We start from the raw sequence: 19,076 nt of genomic DNA, 5'->3' as shown, positions 1-19,076 counted from the left end.
GGAAATGAGGGTCAGGACATCTAGATCTGGAAGCAACATTTTATCGGTGCCACAGCTCAGAGGGATAATTCCCAAAGTCTGAGTTCAGGCACAGCAGGACTTTCACTTTTGTACATAAACAAGTTTGGGGTACATCAAGGCAAGGGAGTTTGTGCAATTCTATTGGAGAGTGCATTCTACATTCCTTGTATGGGTACAAGCTTGTCAACAACCTAAGGACTCAGCTCATACAGCCTAGGGACTTTTACTGCACTGAACCCAAAGGGGGATTGTTCTCTCCCCACTACATTATTTCCTGCTTCTACTACTGCAGGTAGCTGTTACCTGCTGCAAGCCTCTATGGTTAAATGTCAGTAAGCAGAGCCAGTGTGTCTGTGTGCAAAACCACAGCTTGTCAGCTTTTAAACTGGTATTGTTCATGTTCTGTTCTTTGACTTTTCTTCACAGTATTTCCCAGTTGCCCAGAACAATGTCTGATATAAGTAAGCTCATTAAATCTTTGCTGAATTAATAAATGAATGGAAATTAGAGTAGAATGATGGAGCCAGCTGGATAGGGGTTTTAAGACTACTCCCACATCCACTGATACACTAGGACTCACAGGACTCAGCACACAGTTATACTTACAGCTGAGATTTATGACAGCAGCATAGTTAGGTTGCACAGCTGGATCATGAGGAGAATGACTCTGGTAAAATATATATGCAGACTTCTTATGTTCTCTCTTTTCTATGAAGAGATGTTTAGCCTGCGACCAGCGCTGGCTTCATGAATGAAGGTTCGAAACGTGAGAAACCTCTAGGGAGTTTTGAATTAAAGAGACAAGACTCTAATTACCTTTAAACCAGCTCCAAGATGGCTTCTCCCACCTCCAGCTTCAAGCTACCTATTATGGTAGTGAGGTTTACTGAAGAGGAGGGAGGGAGGGAGAGAGAGAGAGAGAGAGAGAGAGAGAGAGAGAGAGAGAGAGAGAGAGAGAGAGAGAGAAGGAGGAGGGGAGGGGAGGGGAGGGGAGGGGAGGGAAGGGAGAACATGCCAGGGAGTGGACTTTTATTGGGGAACAAAAAATTCTGGGGAAAATCCCATCCAATGAAGATTAAGGGGGGCAGCGTTCTAAGGTCAGGGGTGACGATTGGGTCTTCAGGGATTGTGGCCAGACACGCCTCAACACGGACAAACCCTCGGACCTGAGAAGGGTGGAGAAAGCTCTGGACACAAGACGTGCCTAAGTGCCTCTCGCCCAGCCAGGGAGGTAACTCAAATCATGTTCGAGGATGGCCTCCCACAAAGATGAGCACACTCTTTCCCAGGGATGTGTATGAGACGTTTCTGCCCAGGGAAGCCCTTCAGAGTCTCAGCACCCAGGGTCCTTACTGGCTGCCAGACATGTGGGCACTCTCTGCCTGGCATATACCAAGACTCCAGGCCTGCAGAAAGAAGGCAGGAGTTCAGCATAACCCCCATGGATGTATGAAAAGTCTAGGCCCAGTGAGCCAGTTATCACCAGTTACTATTAATTATAATTTAGACAAAGTTCTGTCTTATTGTAATGAGAGCTATTTACTGGTCAAACCTAAGTGTCCTCAGATAAGTCTGTTCCGTCTACTCTTTTCTGGACACTGGTTCATATTAAAATGTGATCATTAGGTCTATCATGAAGTAAAAGAAAACTCTTAAATTTATAGATACATCTCTTAATATAGTTTTTTTTAATAACTGAATGTGTGCTTACATTCCTAGGCAAAATTTTGACTTTCTCTAAACTTCTGATTCTTTGATTTCTTAAATATCATATAAGCTGACCATAGACATTTATATTGTTTTTTTCTTTTATCTATTTATAGATCTTGGAATTTCTGGTACTACATCAAAAAAGTAAGTGCTTTGAAATTACCTGGTTTCCTTTTGACAATGTATTTCTATTTATTTGAGACTATCAAACATTGCATTCATACAACACATTCTCAGCCTACATAATTTCAAAGTTGGTTTATATTTCATTTGGGGTTTTTGTTGTTATTCTGCTGACACCTCCAAACTATTGCTCAGCAATGAAAAGGAGTAATATATTTCTGTCTCTAAGATTGTCAATGTTATGTCTAGAAATCCCTGGGGATGTGCTTTGAATATTTTAATAGCTTTAAATTCTATATTCATAACAATCTTCCTAGCTAACATTGATTTCAAATAGTCTTTCATGGACTATCAGTTTCAAGGAATAGCAAACAATGTACCCTTTTCTTAGATGTATGTTTTGTCATTTAGTTAGGACACATTTTACAGAAAGAGGCACCTTACAATCACTGTAAGTCAGCTTGTAGACATGATATTTTGTGTGAAACCTTTATTAAACCCTCTAAGAATCCAAAAGATGGCATCACTAATGCATGTTAAATTAAACACCATCTAAGAGTTCAGGAGGTATTGTAATTTTATTTGGAATTTACTATAATGAGTGAGGAATTCAGATGGATTTTCTGGCATACTTTCCTACTTATATGTTATAAGAAGTTTCTATTATCATTGAGGTCCAAACTATATATGATTTTTTTTTCAAATGTTTACAAGATTTCTTAGTTACAATATGATAAGACTCCTCTGTAAGTTTCAACCTTTTTTTTTTTTTACCACTTGACTCAGAGTACTTTTAAACCCAAATAAAAGAATCTAAGGAGCCATGCACCATTTTTTCTAATTCTAGTTTTTCATTATTTATTTTGCCTGCTTGATTTTAGGGGAGATCTTCAGTGGAATGCTGGAGAGAAAAAGTTGACTGGTGGAGCCAACTGGCAGCCAAAAGTAACTCCAGCCACGTGGTCAGCAGGTGTTCCATCAAGTGCACCTTTGGTACGCTACCCTCAGAGCCCAGGGCAGTGTGGGCAAGTGTATAGAGTGGGTGTGTTTTGCTAAACTTGACCACTGACCTTGTAGTTCATCTTCCACATTGAAGAAGTATAAGCAAGATGCAGACTTTACTGAAATTCAAATTCCATTGACTTTAATAATTATGACTTATTTTTATTTTAAATATTTTCAAATAGTAACTATGTTTTCTCTCTGTTTAAAATTATGGAAATGGTTTTTCAAAAGCATTTAATATCACTTGACAATTATATATTTTATCACACTTCTTGCCAGTTTCCTGATTGTCAATAAATAATGAAAGCTTTTTTTATTACTAGGAAGATTGGGCAGTTTTCTACTGTGTAAGTGGCATTTTGTTTTGAAACTCTATTTAATTTTTGCTCACCACTTTTAAAATTCAAACTACTAACATCATCTTTTCCATAGAATTTGAATAGATTTAATTTTGATATTTTAATTTTCTATATATGCCTCTATTTAAGCAAATCTAGGCAAGTTACTGTTTCCCAAGGCCACTTGCAGTTTTCCACCTTTGCTTACCACCCTCACCTGTCTACATCATACCCATCTCTAAAGCTCCCTTGGCACCGTTCTTTCCTTGTTACTGAATTAATTCTTAATCATCACTCACTACTCCCAGCTAAACAAACATGCATGGAAGTAAATTAATATAAATTAGAATGTAAATGTTATGCTAAGTGAGAGAAACCATACACAAAAGGCTACATAGCATAGGATTCTGTTTGGATGCAGCATCTGGAAGAAACAAGTCAAAAAAAGAAAAGAAAGGAAAAGAAACAGGGAGCAAATTACTAGATTCTTCTGGGGGAAAGGGAAATTGGAAGTCTTTTAGGGTCTTAGAAATGTTCTGGGATTAGATAATGGTGATGATTTCACAATATTATAAATATACTAATACTGAATTGTACAACTGTTAAAATGATAAATTTAAGTAGTATGTGAATTTTAGCTCAATAAGACATTTTTAAAAGAAAGAAAATACTAATGATAGTATTTCTGATTCACTCTTTACCCATCAATCAAAGGCTAGGTGATAGACTATTTACCAAACCCTAATTATATCATTAGGACTTAAGGCTATGAAGGGGGAAAACGTTTTATTTATTATCAAAACAAAATAAACTTGCAGAAATTCTTGATTAATATATTTTTAAATTGCTTTAAGCTCAAAATAACCTTATGCCAAGTGGCATATTTTGGAGTGACATATTCTCCTGCACTACAACATCCTTTGCCTAGTTTATACTTAGATTATTAGTGGAGCTTTAAGAGATTGTCATACATTCTTTTTTTTTAATGTTATTAATTATGATTATCAACCTCACTGTACATTAGTAATATTGAGTCTTCTAATCCATGAACCTGAGATAGCTCTGTTATATTTTCATTAATTTCTCTTAACTTTGTTTTGTATTATATAGGTAATTCTCATAATTTATAAAATATTTTTAAATCCATATGTCTATGAATATGTATGCAAAATTGCAACTATTTCTTTTTTTATTGGTTGTTCAAAACATTACAAAGCTCTTGACATATCATATTTCATACATTAGATTCAAGTGGGTTATGAACTCCCATTTTTACCTCAAATACAGATTGCAGAATCACATAGGTTACACATCCACATTTTTACATAATGCCATATTAGTAACTGTTGTATTCTGCTACCTTTCCTATCCTCTACTATCCCCCCTCCCCTCCCCTCCCATCTTCTCTCTCTACCCCATCTACTGTAATTCATTTCTCTCCTTGTTTTTTTTTCCCATTCCCCTCACAACCTCTTATATGTAATTTTGTATAACAATGAGGGTCTCCTTCCATTTCCATGCAATTTCCCTTTTCTCTCCCTTTCCCTCCCACCTCATGTCTCTGTTTAATGTTAATCTTTTCCTCCTGCTCTTCCTCCCTGCTCTGTTCTTAGTTGCTCTCATTATATCAAAGAAGACATTTGGCATTTGTTTTTTAGGGATTGGCTAGCTTCACTTAGCATAATCTGCTCTAGTGCCATCCATTTCCCTGCAAATTCCATGATTTTGTCATTTTTTATTGCTGCATAGTACTCCATTGTGTATAAATGCCACATTTTTTTTTATCCATTCATCTATTGAAGGGCATCTGGGTTGGTTCCACAGTCTAGCTATTGTGAATTGTGCTGCTATGAACATTGATGTGGCAGTATCCCTGTAGCACGCTCTTTTAAGGTCTTCAGGGAATAGTCCGAGAAGGGCAATAGCTGGGTCAAATGGTGGTTCCATTCCCAGCTTTCCCAGGAATCTCCATACTGCTTTCCAAATTGGCCACACCAATTTGCAGTCCCACCAGCAATGTACAAGAGTACCCTTTTCCTCACATCCTCGTCAGCACTTGTTGTTGTTTGACTTCATAGTGGCTGCCAATCTTACTGGAGTGAGATGGTATCTTAGGGTGGTTTTGATTTGCATTTCTCTGACTGCTAGAGATGGTGAGCATTTTTTCATGTACTTGTTGATTGATTGTATGTCCTCCTCTGAGAAGTGTCTGTTCAGGACCTTCGCCCATTTGTTGATTGGGTTATTTGTTATCTTAATGTTTAATTTTTTGAGTTTTTTGTATACTCTGGATATTAGGGCTCTACTGAAGTGTGAGGAGTAAAAATTTGTTCCCATGATGTAGGCTCCCTATATACCTCTCTTATTGTTTCTCTTGCTGAGAAAAAACTTTTTAGTTTAAGTAAGTCCCATTTGTTGATTCTTGTCATTAACTCTTGTACTATGGGTGTCCGATTAAGGAATTTGGAGCCCGACCCCACAATATGTAGATCGGAGCCAACTTTTTCTTCTATCAGACGCCGTGTCTCTGATTTGATATCAAGCTCCTTGATCCATTTTGAGTTAACTTTTGTGCATGGCGAGAGAAGGGGATTCAGTTTCATTTTGTTGCATATGGATTTCCAGATTTCCCAGCACCATTTGTTGAAGATGCTATCCTTCCTCCATTGCATGCTTTTAGCCCCTTTATCAAATATTAGATAGTTGTAACTTTGTGAATTAGTCTCTGTGTCCTCTATTCTGTACCATTGGTTCACCCGCCTGTTTTGGTACCAGTACCATGATAAATGCTCATCAGATATATGATTTGCAAATATTTAATCTCATTTTGTAAACTATCTTTTCATTTTCTTGATAGTGTTCTTTGATATTCAACATTTTTAATTCTGATAAACTCATTATACCTAATTTTTTCTTTTAATTCATGTGCTTTTGGTATCATATTTAAGAAACCATTGTTTAATTCAAGATCTTAAAGCTTTTCAACTGTTTCCAAGACTTTTATAGTGTTATCTCTTAATTAAGTCTTGGACCTATTTGTGTGTGTGTGTGTGTATGTGTGTGTGTGTGTGTGTTTGTGTGTGTGTGTGTGTTTGTGTCTAGGTCCAGTGTAATTATTTGCATGTGGAAATCCTGTTGTAGAAGAAACATTTGTTGAAAAGACTATTGTTTCTCTTTTAATTGTTTTCAATACCCTTGACAAAAATCAATTGGCCATAGAGACATATAGGTTTATTTCCATATTCTTTCTTATGTTGTATTTCTTATGTCTATCATTATGCTAATACTATGCTATTTTGATTAATGTAGTTTTGTATTAAGTTTTAAAACCAGGAAGAGTCTTCCAAATTTCTTCTTTTTTAAAACTGTTTTGGCTATTCTTGTCCCCTTGCATTTTCATATAAACTTTAAATTCAGTTTGTCAATTTCTAAAAAAAAGGGGGGGCAGTCAAAATATAGATAGGAATTGCCTACTGCGTTCTTTCTATTATTATGTCTTTGAATCTATGAACAGAGACCAACTTTTCATTTTCTTAGTTGTTCTTTAATTTCTTTCAACGATGTTTTATGATTGCCAGTATACAAGTATTATACTCTCTTGTTAAATTTATTCCTAAATATTTTATTATTTTTGATATTATTATAAATGGAATTATTATCACAATTATATTTTTGATTGATCATTATTAGTATAAAATGAACTACCACAATGATTTTTATATATTGATATTATTTTCTCAGCTTTAAGGAAATTATTTATTAGTTTTGGTACTTTCTTGTTTGAATTCTGTGGGGTTTTCTATATTTAAGATCATGTCATCTGTGAATAAAGATAGTTTTATTCTTTCCTTTTCAGTCTGCTATTTCATCCTTTTTCCTGCTAATTTCCCTGGCTGAAATTTCTGGTGCATCTTGTTCTTGGAAGAAATCTTTCAATCATTTACCTTTTGGGTTTTTTTTGGATACCCTTTGTCAGATTGAGGACTTTCTCTTCTCTCTCTAGTTTGTTGAATAGGTTTTTGTTTGTTTGTATGTTTATTTGTGTTTTGGTTTTGGTTTGGTTTTGTCATGAAAGGGTGTTAGTTTTATCAAATGTTTTTTTTTTTTCTGTATCTATTGAGATGTTTGTTCATTGTGATTTTCTCTAATTTGGTCTTGAGGTCTCTATTAGGAAATGAATATAGTCCTGCCCTAATGGGGCTTCAGGGCAGTGATTATGAATGTTCACAGTGTCTTTAAAGGACACCTTGTGAGCCACCGAGTGCCTAAATGCCTACCGTGACCAGGTATCCCTCTCATGGGAGACTCGTATAGTGGCAAATAAACTTAGCTAAGCTGGGGAGCAGAAGATGGGATTAGAGTAAGGTAAAATGCCACAAAACATATTGCTCTTACCAAGATTCCTCTGATTTTCAATAAGTACTTCATGGATTGCTGCAAATTTTTAGATAGTTTCTAGAATCCAGTAAAGGTAATTCTGACAGTTGTTGCCTGTTTTTTCATTACTTTTATGGATGAGAGTATTTTGGAGTCCCTTAGTTCCTCATTTTTGCTGACATCACTATAGTATCTTTTCTTTTAATTAGGATTTGTTCTAATGATCGATTTCAATGATTACAGTAGGATTAATTTTTAAACAAGAGAGAAATATTAGGAAGTTTTGATGCATGACTGAAAACTCAGCCCTGAACTTGATAACAGCACATGCATTCTGTATTATGTGCAGTCTTCTAAAGGCTTTCTATTCTGAGGATTAATTTTAGTCCTTGTGCAACAGCCAAAAGTTAAAAAAGAAGCAAATAAAACATAGAAAAGAGTAATGTGAAACATAGAAAAGAATGATATAAAAGTGCGAGAGGTGATATTGGCCAAATTATATTGTTATATATTTTGTGCATGCATGAATATGTAACAAATTACACCATTATATACAACTATATGGAAAATATGGAAAAAATTTAAGGGGGAGGGGAAGCCAACCATTAAAATGTAAGTGAAAATAGGATCCTCATGTCTAACCTGTCAAAGGAAATGATAGGAAAAGAGAAGCTTAGAGAAGCTTAATTCATTCCCAGTGAGGGTGAGTATAAGGAATTTGAGAGGAAGCCCAATGTTCTTGCAAGCCAGCAAGTACAAACAGTACTACCAACAGTGAACAGTACTACCATCAAGTTAGTAACTTTGTTTATATCATTGGTGTAGTACTAGAGTCATCTGCTTTTTAAACTTAAAACCAAAATTTGAGGTTTCTTTATATCTCCACACATAAACTTGAAATACATGCATTTTTAAATTATATTGTCATTTTAAAAACAAATTATTTTGTTTCTTTGTGTGTGTTTGTTTGGGGTGTATGTGTGTGTGCATGCGCTCATGTGGTTTTGTGGGTATGTGTGTGCAGCAAGGAGCAATACCTCCAACCAGTTCAGTTCCTCCTGTGGCCGGGGCCCCATCTGTTGGACAACCTGGAGCAGGATTTGGAATGGTGAGTGATGACCTATTCTAAAAATTGTAATTGACATTTACATGTTCTTTGCCAAATCCCAAATTATCAAATACTCCTACAGAATATAATTCTCCTCAAAATGCAGCAAACTTAAAAAGTTACCTGCTTCAGGCCTTAAGTGGCCTACCTTGTTGTTATAAAAATCAGTTATAAAATACTTAAATTCTGCCACCAAATTTCAGTACATTGTTATGTCCCTTTTGGAATAATATATGTTAATCATAATCTTAACGCAATGAATCAAAATCAGCCCTGAATCACTATACTGGGACTTTTCACTAATCAGCAACTTTTAGGGCCATAGAGAAACAAGTTTTTATCTCTTCAAGAGTTATGCTTGAAGAAGGTGAATGAGCAGCAAGGCCTGTTTGGGATGAGGATGCTGTGTAGCCATCCGGCTTGTATCCCTGCTCAGGGACTCTCCCATCTGACAGCCTCAACACCCAGAGGTCAAAATAACAAATTCCAGTTTTTCACCCACCTGGAATCTTCAAAAATTGTGAGAAGCATATAAAAATCATCCTTATTGGGGTGTCACCCTGGTGACTCCATTGGGCTCTAAACAAGTCTTCCTTTTCAGCCTCCTGCTGGGACAGGCATGCCCATGATGCCTCAGCAGCCAGTCATGTTCGCACAGCCCATGATGAGGCCACCCTTTGGAGCCACAGCTGTACCTGGCACACAGGTCTGTCTCTTCATGTACACAGATCAGTGACATTAACTCCTAAGTATAAGACTGTCATGTGGTTAACCGTTTCAAAAGTGTTTTTACCTAATGTGCTTCTCATACCTGTTGCTTCAGAAGTGAAGGAATCAGAGAAGACAGATTAGCAAGAGTGTGAGGTCTTGGGGGAAAGTTAACTGTCCTAAGGTCCCTCTGTTCTTCTTTTACTTAACTCAAAATGGTACAGGAAAACAACCAGGCATGTGAGGCATCCAAGGCATAAGGCATGCATCCTGAGAAGTGAGTACTTCTGATCCGTGGTTTTATTATGTGTTTCCAGAGTTATCCAGAAAAGTTCAAGGCATAGTCCTCCAGGCTGCCAACTCTGCCTAACACTTGTGACATCAACAGCAGTGAGTTTGCCAAACTGCAAAGTCTCAGGGAACTGTGCCATAAGAATCTCCTCTCTTCAAACATCAGCCACGAGTTTGGGAATCCCCAGGGCCACCATCACCTCAGACTAGCTAGCTATAAATTTGAGGTTTTCCATGACCACCCTCAGATTTGATAATTCTCTAGAATGACTCCCAGAACTCAAGAATGTGCCAAATTTAGGATCACAGCTTTCTTTGTAGTGAACAGATACAAATTAGATGCAGCTAAAGGAAGGGGTCATGAGTGACATCTAGGAGAACTTCAAGCATGAAACTTCTCTGTCCCCAGGGATGTGTTCCTCTCCCAGCATCAGTGTATGACAATCCACACACAGTGTTGTCAGCTCAGGAAGCTCACTGAAGCATTAAGGTCCAGAGTTATTGAGACTTCATTACATAAGAATGATCCGTTGAAAAAGGAAAAAAAAAAAAAGCAAGATTGAGAGAGAGAAATATTAGGTATGAGTTAAGTTCAATTTCTAATCCTCCTCCTTCTGAAGATCAGGTTGGCATTATGTGGCAGGTCTTTCTAGCATGGCCCACCTCCATGCTGAGTTATTTTGTCAGCATAATCTAGGAAGAGCCCCTGGGAGTCACCTGGTTAGCATAATTTTATCAGGCAGGTTGCAGGAGCCCATCGTGAAGACCAAATTTTCTGTCACTCAGAAAATCACAAAGACTTAGAGGTCACCTAGTAGGATCCAGGACAAAGGGAAAACGTGTCTTGAGGCAAAATTCCTTACTATGCCACCATGTGCTCCCTCCGTTTACCAAGATGTCAAAATATATGCCCAATAAATGCACTTTGTTGAACTGCTGCTAATACTCATCGTACTGATGAGTTATTCTTTCTTGACTCCTTTTTTTTAATTATCTGTCAAGGTAGAAACATATATGTGGAACCAAGGAGATCTTCACCATTGAGAATGTGACTTGGACAGAGTCAGCACCAAATTATAACTTTAGTAGCAGCACGCCAAACAAACTGAACGAAATAGCTCAAGTAGAGTTTACTGATATCAATGTATGGTTTCTTTCACTCCTATAATATTTTTAATTTACTAAGTGGATACTTATCTGTAGGATACTTACTCTACACTTTCTGAGTATCCTCTAACCCCATTTGCTTTCTTGATCCCCATCTAAATCCATCTTCTACTTGTTCCCCAAATTTGCTTTCAACCTCTTCACTTCAATACCTCAAAAGCCACAGTGATCAGGAGAAAAAAAATGGTGGTTGTTGAAAAAAGACAACTTGGAATATGAGAAGCCCCAGCCTTCATGGCCATAACAACACACTGACTTCAGGACAGGTTTTCTAGTCTGCTTGGAGACCAAGAAACCCTGCCTATTGTTGTTTTTTTTGGAGGGTATGAGGAAGGTTTGGGACCTACTCATGGGTTAAGTTTAACCTTGTATGCTTAAATTCTAAGATGAATTTCACTGTATTTCCTTGATGGTTGAATAGACCTGTGAATATTTATCATATTTGAGGAAGACAGAATGTTTCTGTTTTAATGAACAATGTTTTTGAAGTTGTTTTTTAGCCTTGTATTTGGTGTGTTGAAAGCTTTAGAAAAAAATTAATATAGAGAGATATATGTGGAACCAAAGAGATTTCATTAATATAATCTTATTACTAGAAGTAATTGTTTTTCTTGCATGATACCATATTTAGCATCAATTATTTACCTAATTTGGAAAATAGATGATATGAAAATATATTGTTTTAATCAGTAATTTAATTTAGAATAAATCAGGGAATGGTATGTCAGATAATTTTTACGTTGTCTATTTCCAAGAAGCATAGTAACCCCAGAGTATAAAATAAAATGAGTTTGTAGCTTCAGAATTCATAGTAATTTTAATATTAATGATGCCTGGACTATCCCAATATTCATTAATTGGTTGATATTGTAACATTCTCATCTCACCTGATTATTAATTGTGGACCAATTCTACAGTTTCTTCCAAGCAATTTCAAGGTCGGTGTTTATTTTTTCTGAGAATTCAAGTAAGCATTATCTCAGTTCTACAAATGGAAATTTGACAGATAGATAATGCAGTAGTTTCTGGACATAGGAACACATCTGAAAATCCTTGATTCTGGAGCTCTGCTTCCTGAACCAATAAAAACATACACCCTGCCCCAAAGTCCCAGAGATCTGAAATTCCTATCGTCTTACAAGCATGGGAAATTAATTAGATTCAAAGGATAGATGTCAGGTATTACTCTAGACAGAGTGAGTGAGATTTTTTAAGGTCTTTACCCTGACATTCCTGCAGAAGCCTGCTTCCAGAAATTATTTCTGTCACAGATGAAAATCATTTAGTTATTGGTTCAGTAGAAGCAAAATGAGTTAATTCTTTTTCCTTTTACTACAAGTCCCATATGTTTCTTTCCTGTAATTATTTAGCCTTCTCTGTGAGCTGGACAGGTGGGACTGGGATTAGAACTCAGTGGTGTTCACAAATAGAACCATAAAATAATTTATGTGAAATCCTAGCATATTTAGTTAATAATATTAAATAATTTCATAAGTGGCTGTCTGCAAACTTTCCTTTCAATTTTCCTTTCAAACTGATTGTCACTGTGAAAAAAAGCCATTTAAATTTCTTTATTAGTTTAGTAGTACTAATAACTCAAAGTAAAAGTGTTTTTATAGAAAAAATGATCACTTTTTGTTTGTTTGTTTGTTTTACTATATATTTGTAATATCCTTATGTGACTAATTTTTTACATCTCCCCAATTCATGTCCATATTGTTCTACCAGAGTCCCCAAATTTTACTTTGGCTAAATTTGATGTCAGGAAATTTCAAGAAAGCCAAATATAATTTGAATTGTATTTTACCACTCCAAAATCAAACACAACACTGTGACTAAGTAGAACAAAGTAGTTTTTTTAAAAGAAAACTTTCAGCCATCTATTCTTCTGCATGTTTTTTTCTGCAATATATGTTCTGCCTAATGCTTACCTATCTCTCTGTTTGCTTTCTATCTCTGCTCTTTGGGGCTGGCTTTCTCCCCATTAGCTTTCTCCAAGCCCTACACCTGCCACTCAGAGTCCCAAGAAACCTCCAGCAAAGGACCCATTAGCGGATCTTAACATCAAGGATTTCTTGTAAACAATTTAAGGTATCTTCTATTGAGATTTTCCTGTGGACTTTTAATGATGAGCTATACAATGCTTGGCTATTTCAGATATGATATTTGTTCTTTCTGTGTTTTGAGTGGATATGTATAATGATAACTCAAATGTTTCAAGTTTTAAAATTGATATTAAAAGCTATTGTTATTAATGATTTTTTTTAAAAAAATTACTTATAAAACTAGGAGGAAGAGACCACACCTGTAATTAGTGGCATATACCTGTAATCTCAGGAAGCTGAGGCAGGAGGATGGAAAGCTTGAGGCCTGCCTGGGCAACTTAGCAAGACCCTGTCTCAAAAATAAAAGATAATATTTTTTTAATGGATGGGAGATGTAGCTCAATATTACAGCACTCCTGAGTTCAGTCCCTAGTACCACAAAAGAAAGAAAAACTAGGAGGGAGAGAAACCTCCAAGTTGTCCTTATCCTGAAAATCACAAAGATTATACTGATAAAATACAAAAGTTGCCCAAACTTCTTGATAAATTAGAAGATTAATGCTTTATTCCATGACTGAAATTAATAGAAAGCTAATATTTGTAATATTAATTTCTAACAATCTAGTTTTAAATCTCATCAATTTCATTAAAAGTGACTCATTGTGAATTTATGGAAGGAAACTTATGAAGGAATAATGTTTACTGTTAACCCTGCTGTTTACTGTTAATGGTGGGTAGGTTCTTAGCAAATATTTTGCTCAATTAAACTGCTTTTCTTTTACATAGTATTTTTCATATCTACTTCCCAGGCATTAATGTCTTTGAACTTCTCAGTAGGAGATGAAACTCTGCGCAGTAAACTACCCAGAATTAATTTTTTATGTAGCTAGAAGAACTGATTCTTGATAATTGAGTGATTTACTCAGGGTCTGGCAAAAAAGAACAGTAAGAATGTGGAAGCTTTTGGACCACTATCCAGTGGTACTTTCATTATACATTTCATTATACATCTACTGCCTATGTATATTAAAAACTCTCTCTAATGCCTACTGAGATTTCTGTGGAATTCTGCTTTGTAATCATTTTTCTTATATACCAATAGGATTAATAACATGTCACCTTAATATCTCAGTCAAGTCATTTCTCCTCAGGCACACTTTTCCACTTTGGATTGGGTTGATTAGGTATAAGTAGATGTTGGTATAAGTAAGACAATGAGCACTTATTTCATAGCAATTAGTTTTAGGAGTAATCGAGAAAACTGCCTTGAGTAGCCTTTTATCAACACTTGTTAAGTAAATATTGCTGTCATCACATGCCTGGAACTTCAGTGAGTATCAGAAAAAGAAATGCTTGAGAGAGTCCCTGCCCTCAGGGATTCACAGCCCAGAGAGAGGCAGACACAGAGGATTCTATGAGTTCTGGCTAAGCCTTAAGACCCCAGGAAAGGTTTCTTGGCAGAAATGACTGATGAACAAAGTGGAAAGTGGTGTGAGAGAAGAAATTGGGTCACCAGGGATAGCTCCCTTCTCTCCTATTCTGTCACTTGTTCAACTGTTCAGTGAGTGATTCACTGAACACAGTAATGAAACAGAAGCAAAAAATAATAGAAGTCACTTCCATTCCAATGTTTTCTTTTCACTCTTCTATTTTAAAGGTTATCGATCCTTAATTTATCCTGTCTTATAATTAAGATTGCTAATAAGTATCTAAAGTTCAAAATTTTGTTAATGTAATCTTTGTTTAAAATGAAACTGTGCATGGCAAATTGATTTTTTTAAGTTTCCTGATTTTTTTAAGTTTCAGTTTTAAGGGACTGAAATTTTAAGCTTATTTTAAGGAACTTTGGAAAATACACAAATGTGAATGTGTTAATATAGAAACCTTTGGTATAAAGCTCTTCTGTAGTAACTATGAAGTAAAATTGCAGAGGACATAAAATGTTTAAGGGATGCATGATAGTCTGTTTTCTAACTAAAGTACTTTTTTCTTCACAGCTGCAATTTTTGTGACTGAATAGGAAAAATAATGAGTTTGAAGACTTCAAATAAGATTGATGCTCAGAGTTTCAAAGTGAGCCACCAGTACCAAACCCAATGCTTACTCATAACTTCTCTTCCAAAATGTGTAGCACAGCTGTGAAAGTGAACGTTAGGAATGTGTACTACTTTAGCTGTTATCCCTACTCTCAAAATTGTAGTGTATTTGGGTTATTTGTGTGTTGTATGATGTAAACAATGAATGGATGTTTCCGATGCCTATAGTGCTTTTCTGGACCTTGCCCATGGACGGATGATGCAGCTGTTGTATGGTGAGCCATTTGGAAAGATGTCTGTGTTTTCGAAGGTTTCAATGTATATATAACTTTTGGACAAACCCTAAACTCTTCCCATAAATTCTCTTTTCTTCTGTATCTCTGTTACAAGCGTAATGTGATAATATCAGATAGTAAGGAAAACACTCTTAAATATACAAAACTTTTTTCCGTGTGGAGTACATTTTTCCAATCACAGAAACTTCAACTGTTGTGAGAAATGTTTATTTTTGTGGCACTGTATATGTTAAGAAATTTTATTTTAAAAAAATATAAAGGTTAACGTCCATAATAAATACTTCTCCTTGAAGCTACCTTATCAAGAATGAAAAATCATATGGGAAGAATTCCATATTTATCACTGCTATATTAAAATATATATTTTAATTATATTTGCAGGTTTTGCATCTAAATTGACCTATTTATTCATTCTTGATTAAATGCACTGAAAAGTAAAGCGTCCGTTTCTATCACGTCTGTGAAAATGCAATTAGCAATGTGCTATTTACGTGATTATGAAAGCACCCCAAGGTATATCTGTAATTTAAAGATTACTGCAAATGTTTTTACTTCACTGTGGGTTTTATGTACATCTGTTCATTTAGTATTTCTTTGTGTGTTCTATAGGCTAGTGTTTTTCCATCCTTCAACTGAGCTCAAACTAGGTTTTGTTGTACCATTGTGATTAGGATTTAAACTTATTCAGAGAATTGTATCCTTTACTGTACATACTGTATTCTTTAATTTTTAATTTGTTGTCATACTGTCTGTGCTGATGGCTTGGCTTAAGATTTTGATGCATACATGAGGTCACTGTTGATCAGTGTTGCTAGTGGCTTGGCAGCTCTTTGTAAAAGCATATTGGGTTGGAAAGGCATTTGCCTATTTTTCAAATTATTTAATAGATGTATGGTACCATTTAAAAGTGGTTGTATCTGAATTTACTGTGGGGATAACATACACTGTAATGGGGAAAAATTTCCTGAAACCAATTTCAAAATGGCTTTTCTTTGTATTTCGGTTTAAAAACCCAGTGCATGTACGCCCTCTGAGATGCAATAAACACCTTGAACAAAGAAAATGCAAACATAACCTTTCTCTCTCTCTGATTACTTTTAGGGAAAAGGTCTGTATCAAATGACATAAATAGCATACACAAAATATTGGGAGTTTTTAAATATTTGAGGTGAGACATACTGTCCATGCCAATACAGTTTTGATTATTTTTAATAAATTTAAAAGAAGGTGAAAAGTATTTTTTTTCTTTTCACTTCTGTGATGCTGGGGATTGAACCCAGAGCCTTATGCATACGAGGCAAGCGCTCTACCACTGAACCACAAACCCACCCCAGAAAAAGCTATTTTAATGAATGTTCATTACACTTGGGACTCCATGGCTGGTACCAAATAAATTAAAGTTCCATGTTCCAAATATCCGTTTATTTTTAGGGCAAAGTTTCTTTTGAAACTTTGGAATTAAAGACTTGTAATAATTTTTCGAGAATTCTCCATGGAATTTGAAGAATAATGACTTTAGATTCTCATTGACACATACAATTGCATATACAATGTTAGTCTCACACAAAATTGGAATTAGTGTGTGTGTGTGTGTGTGTTACTGGAGATAGAAGCCAGGAGAGCTTTACCATTGAGCTATATCCCAGCTGTATTATTATTATTTTTTTATTTCAAGACCGGGTCCTGCTAAATTACTGAGGCCAGCCTCTCCCTTGCAATCCTCTACTTCAGCCTCCTGAGTAGCTGAGATCATAGGTGGACCTGACTAGATTAGCCTATTTTTAAAAATTGGGTGACTTTACTCCTACAACTAGATTGTTATAACATTTCGAAAAGTAGTTCAATCTTGGGGCTGGAGATGTCACTCAGTGGTAGAGCATTTGCCGAGCACCCACAAGGCTCTTAATCCCCAGGAGCATGAAAAATAAAGTAGTTCAATCTCAAAGTATTTCTCAAATGTAAGCACATTCTTACATATATTTTAAACTATCTTCCCTTAGTTACCTAGGATTTCTATCTTGAGAACTAACTTTCAGAAGCTAGTATCTGATTATGTAATATGATTTCTAGAGATTACATTTAATCATAAATTACTTTGTGGTCATATTGTAATAAAAATGTGTTTTAGATTATAAAATAATTTTAAGATTAATATTGTTTTTTAAATAAGCTTTTTCTTCATCAAGTCGTCCATTGGTGAAATTATTAATATTAAGTCAAAAGCTGTAAGAACATTATTTTTAAATCAGACACTGGCACTTCGCTATGCTGAGATTCTTGGTGTCCTTGTAGGGGATTTGTCTTATAAAGGAGATGCTGGATGAGGTTCTCTGAGTACTGAAAAAGCTAATCTCTGGGGATAGTTTGCAAGAAAGATCCCTTTTACCCATGGTGCTCTTCTACATGGTGAGTGTATCTATACTATCTTTACCCTGCCTCACTAGCCAGACCTGTCCCCCAACACCACCTTCCCCACGCTTATGCACAAGCACAAACACACACATGCTGTTCTGTGTGTGACCACAACAACTACTGCACAGGAACCCCAAGCACTTGTTGGCCTACACAGGGCCCTCTGCCTGCATTTTCCTTACTAGCCCTACCAGTGAGCCTATTCCTGCCCCTCAGAGCACAACCTTCATTGGCCTTTACAGCACTTCCCATATTGCATTATAATCAGCAGTACAGGAGTCAGCCGCTCAAGCCATTCTGAGCCATGGAGGCAGATGTCTCCTTCTGCCTCTGTCCTCAGCAACCAGCACTCGAGCAGGTGCCAGGTAAGTGTCTGCGGAATGAACCCAAGTGCTTAGAGTTTTCCACTTACCTGAGCACTGGGTTAATATCATCTTTCTCATTACAAAAAAATAACTCAGAGCGCATTGATTGCCAAATGTTATTAGTTGTTTTTTAAATCTATTTTTAATTGACAAGGTATAGTCATGTATTATTGGGGTACATTGTGATGTTAAGATGTATGTATGTAATATGCAATACTTGCATCAAGATAATGAGTATGTCTGTCACTTCATATACTTATTTTATGTGGGAAGAACATCTGGAATTTCTTCTCCTATGATGGGTATGCCAGTTAGCTCAATTTAGCTATTCTGCAATATATGCATATTTTAAAACATCATATTGTACACATTAAACACATAAAATTTTGTTTGCCAAGTAAGATGAATTATTAAAAATATTATAATACATTATTAACTAAGTTACCATGCTGTGCAATAGATTTCAAAAACTTATTTCTTCTGTATAAATGAAACTTTACAACCAATACCTTCATTGGCTCGATGAAAATCAAAATGACCACCTCTTTTAGTTAAGTCATATTGGTTTATGCATTCTGTGGTAGTTTTTAATCCTCTGGGAATTTAAGGAAATCTGTTTCTAGTGGCCTAGCTGACAGCAGATTTCATTTCTGAATACATCATTGAAATCTGCTCATCAATGAAGAGCTAAGACAGAATGACGTTTTGTGATTCAGTGACACAGTTAGCCCTGGTCTGGCTAAACTCTCAAGAGGCACAGCACTTAGTCATCTGTTCCCTTTCCACTTGTGGCTTGCATGCTTAAGTTTGCAATATAAAAGTATTCTATAATTGATTTCCAAGCATAGATTCTCAAATTTTTGATCTTAGGACACTTTTATACTCTAAAAATGTATTGAGGATCCCTAAAAACTTTTGTTTTATGTGAGCTATGTCTGTCAATATTTACTGTGTTAGAGATTAAAGCTTACATACTTTTAATTAAAATAAAAATTCTGTTTAATTCATTTAAAGATATAAATATCAAAACCATTATATTTTAACAAAATATTTAATGAAAAATTACAATTTCCA

General features: G+C 35.7%; 1 protein-coding gene across 1 annotated transcript in view; it reads left to right on the top strand.

Moving 5' to 3' along the window:
* SNAP91 (synaptosome associated protein 91) overlaps window positions 1-15,286 on the top strand; it is a 121,944-nt gene extending 106,658 nt beyond the window's left edge. The window contains exons 24-30 of the mRNA XM_081295944.1: window positions 1,845-1,875; window positions 2,736-2,847; window positions 3,183-3,206; window positions 8,599-8,682; window positions 9,284-9,388; window positions 12,837-12,939; window positions 14,891-15,286. Of these exons, the coding sequence (XP_081152070.1) occupies window positions 1,845-1,875; window positions 2,736-2,847; window positions 3,183-3,206; window positions 8,599-8,682; window positions 9,284-9,388; window positions 12,837-12,929 (449 nt within the window). The 3' untranslated portion in view covers window positions 12,930-12,939; window positions 14,891-15,286. The remainder of the gene's footprint in view (window positions 1-1,844; window positions 1,876-2,735; window positions 2,848-3,182; window positions 3,207-8,598; window positions 8,683-9,283; window positions 9,389-12,836; window positions 12,940-14,890) is intronic.
* Window positions 15,287-19,076: the final 3,790 nt, after the last annotated feature.

Source organism: Spermophilus citellus, assembly GCF_964194105.1.
Source record: "Spermophilus citellus genome assembly, chromosome: 5".
NCBI lineage: Eukaryota > Metazoa > Chordata > Mammalia > Rodentia > Sciuridae > Spermophilus > Spermophilus citellus.
Note: the sequence above shows the minus strand (reverse complement) of the source record. Positions and strands in the feature narration are given on the sequence as shown.